Raw genomic sequence first — 9,934 nt, 5'->3', positions numbered from 1 at the left:
TATAGGTGAAATTTTTAAAATAAGAATTGAATTTTTAAACAATTAGTCAAATTTTAACAGAAAGAGATGAATTCTAAACCAAAAATATAATAGGTTTTTTTTTCACTAAAAAGAATGAACTTTTAACCAAAAATATCTACATTTTCTTATTGGAAAAAACTTGTTCGTAAAGAAGAAGAAAAGTAACGAAATTGTAGAATTTTTAAGACAAAAAAAAAAGAATTTTGAACAAAAGTTGTAAATTTTTAACAAAATTCGTGAATTTCAAACTAAAAAAGAGACATTTTTTACCAAGCGTAAAAGATAAATTATATAAGAAAATCAATTAAATAAATTATTCATTTTTACGAAAAAAACAAATCTTTAACAAAATAGTTACATTTTCAAGCAATGAAATAAATTTTTAACAAAGCATTTCAACTGTAAACCAGACAGTAAAATTGTTTTTAATAAACAGGATTAACTTTTAACGAAAAATAACTGCACTTTCTTATTGACCAAAATTTTTTTTAATTAACGGAAAAAAAACAAAATTGAATTTTTAAGACAAAAAGACGAATTTTGAACGAAATTCTTGAATTTTTTACTTAAAAAAATAAATTTTCAACCAAATATATAATAAATAAATTGCATAGCAGAATAAATTAAATTACAAAAAATAATTTTTATAAAAAAAACTTATTTTTAACAAAATAGTTCCATTTTTAACCAATGAAATCTTTTTTGTTAATTAGTTAAACTTTAACAAAGCAGTTCAACTGTAAACCAGATAGTAAAATTTTTCTTAATAAACAGGATTAACTTTTAACGAAAAATAACTGCACTTTCTTATTGACCAAAATTTTTTTTAATTAACGGAAAAAAAACAAAATTGAATTTTTAAGACAAAAAGACGAACTTTCAACAAAATTCTTGCATTTTTAAGAAAGGAATTAAATTTTCTACCTAAGAAGAATTAACTTTCAACGAAAAATATCTACATTTTCTAACTGAAAAAATTTGTTAATTAAGGAAGAAAAAGAAATTAACCAAATTGTTGACTTTTTAGGACAAAAAGACGAATTTTCTACAAAATTCGTGAATTTTTAATAAAAGGGTTACATTTTTAACCAAATATAAAATAAAATTATATAACAGAATAAATCTAGAAAAATTAATTTTGACAACAAAAATTTTCAACAAAAAAAAACGAATTTTCAACAAAATAGTTCAATTTTCAACCAATGAAATCATTTTTTTTTTAATTAGTTTAACTTTAAACTAATTTGTACAATTTTCAACTAAAAAAAATATTTATTAGCAATATGGGTGAATATTTGAAAAAGGAATAATGGTAGATTTTTCTACTAAAAAGAATGAATTTTTAACGGAAAATATCTACATTTTCTGATTGGAAAAAATTTTTTAGTCAAGGAGAAAACAAGTAACGAAATTGTAGAATTTTTAAGACAAAAAGCAAAATTTTCAGCAAAATTCGTGAATTTCAAACTAAAAAAGAAACATTTCCCATTAATTAAGAAAGAAAAAAACTTTTAAAAAATGGTAGAATTTTTAAGACAAAAGAAGAATTTTCAACAAAGTTTCACATTTTTTACTAAAAAAGATAGAATATCAAACAATTATAAAAAATAAATTATATAACAGAATTCATTTTAAAAAAATTAATTTTTACAACAAAAAATCAAGAAAAAACGTATTTTCATCAAAATAGTCCAATTTTCAACCAAGGAAATAATTTTTTAAATTAATTAAACTTTAAACCATGTAGTGCAATTTTCAAAAAAAGCATTATTCTTTATCAATATAGATGAATTTTTATTAAAGGAATTAAATTTTCTACCTAATATTAAAATTTTGAAAAGAAAGAGATTTTTCGAAACAATTTTGAACAGAAAAAGACGAATTTTCTACAAAATTCGTGAATTTTTTACTAAAAAAGATACATTTTCAACCGAATATAAAAATTATAAAACAGAATTAAATTTAAAAAGAAATTAATTTCTACAAAAAAAATGTTTAACAAAAAAAAATGAATTTTCAACAAAATAGTTCAATTTTCAACCAATGAAATAATTTTTTTAAATTAATTCAACTTAAAATCAATTTGTGTAATTTTTAACTAAAGAATTATTTATTAACAATATGGTTGAAATTTTAAAAAAGAAATGAAATTTTCAAAGGAAATCGTAAAATTCTTAACAAAAAAAGATGAATTATTAGCCAAAAACATAATAGTAGATTTTTCCACTAAAAAGAATTAACTTTTAACGAAAAATGTCTGAATTTTAATATTGAAAAAAATTTGTTAATCAAGGAAGAGAAAGTAATTAACCAAATTGTTGAATTTTTCAGACAAAAAGACGAATTTTCAACAAAATTCGTGAATTTTTTACTAAAAAAGAAAGAATTGTTACTAAAAAAGATACATTTTTAACCTAATATAAAAAATAAATTATATAGCAGAAAAAATTAAATAAAAAAAAATGTTTAAATAGTAATAAAAAGAAAAACGTATTTTTAACAAAATAGTTCAACCTTAAACCAAGAAGTTCAAATTTCCACAAAAATATTATTTATTAAAGAAATATGTTTGCATTTTTTTAAAGAAGTTAAATTTTCAACCAAATAGTAAAATTTTTAACAAAAAGAGGTGAATTCTAATTCAAAAATATAATAGTAGATTTCTTAAATAAAAATAAATTAAAAAAATTAAACAAATTGTTGAATTTTTAATGGAAAAAGACGAATTTTCAACAAAATAAAAAAATTTATAACTAAAAAAGAAACATTTGCAACCAAATATAAAAAATAAATTATATAGCAGAATAAACTAAATAAAAAATTAATTTGTACAAAAAAATTCAACAACAAAAAACGAATTTTCAACAAAATAGTTAAATTTTTTCACAATTACAGAATTTTTTAACATAATAGTTTAACTTTAAATCAAATACTAAAATTCTTAACAAAAACAAATAAATTCTAAACCAAAAATATGATAGTAAATTTTCATATTAAAAAGAATGAATGAAAGAAAATTATTAAATAAGGAAAAAAAAATTAACGAAATTGTAGAATTTTTAAGACAAAAAGACGAATTTTCTCAAAAATTCGCTAATTTTTTACTAAAAAAGATACATTTTTAACCAAAGATAGAAAATAAATTATACAACAGAATTAATTTTTACAACGAAAATTTTCAACAAACAAAAAAATGAATTTTCAAAAAAATAGTTTAATTTTCAACCAATGAAATCATTTTTTAAAAATTAGTTCACCTTTAAGCCAATTTGTGCAATTTTCTACTAGAAAATTATTTTTTAACAATATGGGTGAATTTTTCAAAAAAAAATTAAAATTTCAAGCAAATCGTAAAATTTTGAAGAAAAAGAGATGAATTCTAAACCAAATCGAGGAAGAAAGAAAAACAAATTGTTGAATTTTTTAGACAAAAAGACGAATTTTTTTACTAAAAAAAGATAAATTTTCAACCAAACAGAAAAAATAAATTATATAGCAAATTAAAATAAACAAAAAATTAATTTATACAAAAAAATCAAGAACGAAAAGACGAACTTTCAACAAAATAGTAAAATTTTTAACCACAAAATAGGTGTATTTTTTTATTGGACAGAATTTGTTAGTCAAGAGAAAAAAATTAATTAAATTGTTGAATTTTGAGGACAGAAACGATTTTTCAACAAAATTCTTAAATTTTTAACTAAAAAAGATCAATTTTCAACTAAATATGAATATTTAGCTTTTTAGTTAAACAAATTAATTTTTGCAACAACAAAAGAACAAATTTAAGAGAAAACAGTTAAATTTCCAACCACTGAAATATTTTTAACAAATCAGTTTAACTTTATACCAATTATTGCAATTTTCGACTAAAGGCATCGTAATTAAAAAAATGTGTGAATTTATTACTGGAAAAAATTTTATAGTCAAAGAAGAAAAAAAAATAAACCAAATTGTCAAATTTTTTAAGGAAAAAGGCGAATTTTCAACTAAATTAAAAAATTTCTGACTAAAAAAGATAAATATCAAGCCAAACTATAAAAACTAATTTATATAACAAAATAAATTAAATAAAAAATTAATTTGTTCAAAATAATTGAACAAAAAAAAAATTTGTCAATAAAATAGTTTAATTTTCAGATAATTAAATAAATGTTTGACAAAATAGTTCAACATTAAACCAAATATTAAAATTCTTAACAAAATTTTTTTTTTAATAATTTTTTTATTGCATTTTCTTATTGCAAAAAATTTGTTAAGTAAGGAAGAAAAAGGAAAATTTAAAAAAATTTAATAATTTTTAAGACAAAAAACGGGTTTGCAACAAAATTCGTGAATTTTTAACTAAAAAAGATAAACTTTGAACAACAAATGAATATTTAGCTTCCTAGTTTAAAAAATTAATTTTTACAACAACGAAGAAACGAATTTTCAAGGAAACTGTTAAATTTTCAAACCACTGAAATATTTTTTTAAAAATTAGTTCAACTTTAAACCAAGTAGTGCAGTTTTCGAGTAAAATCATATTTATTAAACAAATAGGTGAATTTAAAGGAAAAAGAATTAACTTTTTAACCAAATAGTAAAATTTTTAACAAAAAGAGGTGAATTCTAAACAAAAAATATAGCAGTAGATTTTAAAAAAAGAAAGAATTAATTTTCAATGAAAAATAGATGCATTTTCTTATTAGAAAAAATTGTATAGTCAAGAAAAAAAAGAATTAATCAAACTGTTGAGTTTTTAAGGAAAAAAGACTAGTTTTCAACAAGATTCGTAAATTTTTAATTAAAAAAGATCAATTTTTAACAAAACTATAATTTTTTTGAAATAAAAATATATCTGTTTTAAGAGAAATTTCATCTTTTTTGGACAAAAAGGCAAGTATGTGGTAGAGAATTCAACAAACTTGGTCAAAAATCATCATTTTTGGGTAAAAATTCGTCTTTTGGATTGAAAATTCAATTATTTTCGTAGAAACTTATTTCTTGTTTAAAAATTCATATTTCGATCGTGTGAATACTCAACTGTAATCTTTTTTAACAGAAAATTCAACTATTTTTTTCGAAAATCTATGTTTTTGATTTAAAAGTTCATCTGTTTTAGTATAAATTTCTTCTTTTTTATGAAAGTGCAACTTTTTGGTTAAAAATTATTCCCCTTTGCTTGATCATTCATCTATTTTGTTGAAAGATAATATTCTTAATTTGTAAAATGGAACTGCTTGATTAAAATTTAAACTATATTGTGGAATAATATTTTTTTTCAAATTAATTTTTTAACTTTTCTTGTTAAAAAAAAAAATAATAATTTCCTTGGTTTGATATTTCATTTTTGTAGAGGCAATTCATTTTTTGATTTGAAGGTTCAATAATTTAGATAAAATTTTATTTATTTCTTGTTTCAAAGGTATTTATTTGTTAAAAATTCGTATTTTTGGTTTTACAATTCTTTTTTTTATAAATTTCATCTTTTTTTATTGAAATAATAACCATGACACTTTTTTGTTGGTAATTTGTTTATTTAGGTTAAAAATTTTATTATTATGTTATAAATTTAATTGTTTCCTTTTGAATTGATTTATTTTATTGAAAATGGTATTTTTAATATTAGAATAAATATTTTTTGTTTAAAATAAATTAATAAATTTGACAATTTTAATTTTGTATCTGAAATACTATTTTGTTCCGTTCATAAAATATTCTGTGTTAAAATTATTAAAAGATTAAAGTATGGTATTTGAATATTAATGATCAAGAAAAATAAAAAATCACGGAAAAATTTCGGAACTTCAAAAATAAAGTTTTCGGGCATTCATATTTTAATCATCTCATTTATATATATTTAAAAATGATTAAATTTCAACTAGCTCGAGATTTTTTTTAGATAAAAATAAAATTTTTAAAATAAATTTAATTTCTTTGAATTTCAAATAAATTTTCTTTGAAATAAAAATATTTAAGTTATTGAAAATTAAATCGAAGAATATTAATTTTTATTGTTTAAATAAATATAAGAGTATTGATATTATTAACTAATCGATTTGGATATGTTAAATTATCAATAATAATTTTAATAATAATAAATTTAGGATTATGAAATTTATTTTGTTTTTAGTTTTATTAATAAATTATTGGGACGACTGAAAAATCCCGAAAAATAAAATTCCCAACATTGTAAAATTACCGAATTAGAAAATTCTCGATTAATCAAATTCGCGAATAATAAAATCACTGAAAAATAAAAATACCGATTTGGAAAATTCCCAAATAATAAAATACACGAATAATAAAATTGCCGAAAAATAAAAATACCGGATTGGAAAATTCCCGAATAATAAAATTTTTGAATAGTAAAATTTCAGAATTATAAAATTCCCGAATTTTAAAATTCCCGAATAATAAAATTCGCGACAGAAAATTGCCGATTTATAAAATATCCGAATTGGAAAATTCCCAAATTTTAACAATTAGAATTTTTTATAAGTATATTTTATTTATTACAAACACAACAATAAGACATTAGTTTCAAAAATTATTTTTAACATTTAAAATTTCGAAGCTTATTTTTTTAATTTAAAATAGCAATAATTTTAAATAAAATATTTCTAGGTGACGCGTGTTTTTTTAATGTTCACAGTGTTTTAAAAAATAAAAAATATATATCGAGTTTTCATTTGAAAAGCTTTGTAAGGAACAGAGAAAATTTAGGGATAATTTTTTTTCTTCTAAGCGCACGTTTTTACAAATTTGGTAGGTGATACAAAATTTAATTCTTCTTTCAAAGACAAAATTATTGCTTACATTTTTACGCTTTTTTTGAAATGTGCATAATATTTTTGAATAAAAAAAATACAAAATATTTCGCAAAAATGTAATTAAAAATTTTAAATAAATAAATATATATATTTAAAATTCAATTTTTACTAACGCTTTTTGTATTTTTTGTTTCAAATTTTATGCACATTTTCAAAAAAAGCGTCAAAATGTGAGTCATTATTTTTTCTTAGAATGTAGAATTAAATTTTTGTATCGCTTTCCTTATTCTTGAAAACTTGCGCTTGGAACAAGATTCTCTTTAAATTTTGTACGTACTTTGTACACGCGTTACCTAGAAATATTTTATTTAAAATTATTGCTATTTTTAATTCAAAAAATAAGCTTTGAAATTTTAAATGTTAAAAATAATTTTTGAAAATAATATCTTATTGTTGTATTTGTAATCAATAAAATATATTTATAAAAAATTCTAATTGTTAAAATTGGGGAATTTCACAATTCGGATATTCTATAAATCGGCAATTTAATGTCGGGAATTTTATTATTCGGGAATTTTCCAATTTGGTAATATTGTAAACTGTTGGGAACTTTAATATTCGGGAATTTTCCAATTCGGTAATATTGTAAACTGCCGTAAATTTTATTATTCGGGAATATTCCAATTCGGGAATTTTATAATTCGGAAATTTTATTATTCGGGAATTTTCCAATTCGGTATTTTTATTTTTCGGCAATTTTATTATTGGCGAATTTTATGGGACGACTGAAAAATTTCGAAAAATAAAATTCCCGACACTCTAAAATTCCCGAATAATATAATTGCTAAAAAATAAAAATACCGAATTGGAAAAGTTCCGAATAATAAAATTCCCGACAAATATTGGCGAATTATAAAATATCCGAATTGGAAAATTTCTGAAGTGTAAAATTTCTGAAATTAAACATTAAAAATAATTTGTAAAAATAATATTTTGTTTATTGAATTTGTAATCAATAAAACTTAGTTACAAAACTATTTTAATTGTTTAATTTCGGGAATTTTTCAATTTCAATATATTATAATTCGGCAAATTTCTGTCGGGAATTTTCAAATTCGGAAATTTTATTATTCGAGAATTTTATTATTCGGGAATTTTCAAATTCAGTATTTTTATTTTTCTGTAAGCTTATGAATTTTATTTTTCGGCAATTTCCCAATTCGGTATTTTTATTCTTCGGTAATTTTATTATTCGCGTATTTTATTATATGGGAATTTTCCAAATCGGTATTTTTATTTATCGGCAATCTTATTATTCGGGAATTTTCTAATTCGGGAATTTTACTGTGTCGGGAATTTTATTTTTCGGAATTTTTCAGTCGTCCCAAATTATTTATTTTTAATTCTAATTACGTTAATTAATTAGTTTTTAATAAATGCAAAATTCTATTACACGATTTTGACTCTATTTTTTCAAATTTGCGACACTATTTTCTCTACTTTTGATCTCGAAGTGAGTCCGAGGTCTGTACTGATTTGACTTATTTTACTTGATTTCAGCTGGCCTATTCGCTTTTGCCGGCGCTTATCAAATGACAATCTGGGCTCTTGGCAAACACAGGGCTTACAAAAAGGAATTTTCTGATTATCCAAAAAGTCGAAAAGCTATTATTCCCTGGCTTTTGTAAAATAAAAATGCCAGTGAAAAATTCGAAACATGACAATTTAAATAGATTCGAAGCGTCAGGTACCGCAATTTTTTAGTTTTATCGATAGGGTTTGTACTATTTAAATAAATACTTTGTAAACATATTTACCTTTTTGTACATCTTTAGATTTTGGCTATTAAATTTATTACATTTATTTACTTAATTAAATTCGCTGATTTTATTAGTTTTTTAAGGAAAGGATTTATTCTTTGACCGGGAATTTTACAAAATTTTTAGAATAAAAATGTTGTCCAACTTTGATTTCAAGCGCTTTTAAATAATTTCCTAAATTTTGATTTCTAGAAATTATTATATCATTTATTTTAGAATGCAGAATTCGAAAATCTTTCACTTTAAAAATTTTCCATTTTAGATTTTTAATTTTTAAGCATATATTTTAATTTAAAGAATTTTTGAATGCAGTTTTAAAGGTTAAACAATTTAAAAATTAGAAGTTTTTAAAATCGAAGATTTTTTATTAAAAAACAGGGTGACCCGAAAACCGGGAATTTTGCGAATTTTTAGAAGAAAAATCTGCCTCAGTTCGATTTTAACAGTTTTAAAAATAATTACAGTGCAGTTTTGAGGATTTAAACAATTAAAAATTAAAAGAATTTGAATTTGAAAATTGTTGATAAAAAACAGTTTTATTTTATCAACCGTAAATATAAATAAATCAATTATTTTTAAAATGGATCTGTACTCTAAGTATAGAAATCTGAACAAATATTCCTTTATATTATTTTTTTATGTTAAATTTCATAAATAAATTCATTAATATATTATTTCTATTAATTTTCTCAGCTATTAAAAAATGTAAACGTATTTGTTTTACGTAGAAAGCTTTAAATCTTTAGATTTTCGAAAAACTTTTAATCTTTTAGCGTTACAATTTTAATTGTTCTATTTGAAAAGTTTTTAATTTATAAGTGAAATTTTTTAATTTTGACGCATAAATAACAGTTGAACACTTATTCTTTGTAGAAAAAATTTGATTAATTAATTAAATTATTTATTATCAATATAGGTGAATTTTTAAGAAAGGAATTAAATTTTCAACCAAATATTACAATTTTTAACAGAAAAAGATGAAATTTTTAACAAAAAGAAATGAATTCTAAACCAAAAATATTTTTCTTATTGGAAAAAATTTTATAGTCAAGGAAAAAACAAGAAATAATCAAATTGTTGAATTTTTAAGGCAAAAAGACTAATTTTCAACAAAATTCGTAAATTTTTAACTAAAAAATATCAATTTTTAACCAATAATCAATAGTAAGTTTCTTAGTTTAAAAAAATAATTTTTACAACTCAAAATTTCAACCGATCAAATCAATGTTTAACGAAGTATTTGAATTTGAAAACAATTTATGCCATTTTCCACGAAAATATTATTCATTAACAAAATATGTAGGTGAATAAAAAATAAAAAATTTTAAACAAAGCATA

The 9,934-nt window shown here is 20.4% G+C and overlaps 1 protein-coding gene across 2 annotated transcripts in view; it reads left to right on the top strand.

Moving 5' to 3' along the window:
• Positions 1 to 8,588, top strand: part of LOC117180920 (very-long-chain enoyl-CoA reductase) — an 86,410-nt gene extending 77,822 nt beyond the window's left edge. For both annotated transcript variants that reach the window (XM_033373550.1, XM_033373549.1), the window contains one exon: positions 8,337 to 8,588. In XM_033373550.1, the coding sequence (XP_033229441.1) occupies positions 8,337 to 8,464 (128 nt within the window). In that variant the 3' untranslated portion in view covers positions 8,465 to 8,588. The remainder of the gene's footprint in view (positions 1 to 8,336) is intronic.
• Positions 8,589 to 9,934: the final 1,346 nt, after the last annotated feature.

The sequence above is a fragment of the Belonocnema kinseyi genome, chromosome 9, assembly GCF_010883055.1.
Source record: "Belonocnema kinseyi isolate 2016_QV_RU_SX_M_011 chromosome 9, B_treatae_v1, whole genome shotgun sequence".
Lineage (NCBI taxonomy): Eukaryota > Metazoa > Arthropoda > Insecta > Hymenoptera > Cynipidae > Belonocnema > Belonocnema kinseyi.
The sequence above is the reverse complement of the archived record's forward strand: the minus strand, read 5'-3'. Positions and strand labels throughout refer to the sequence as shown.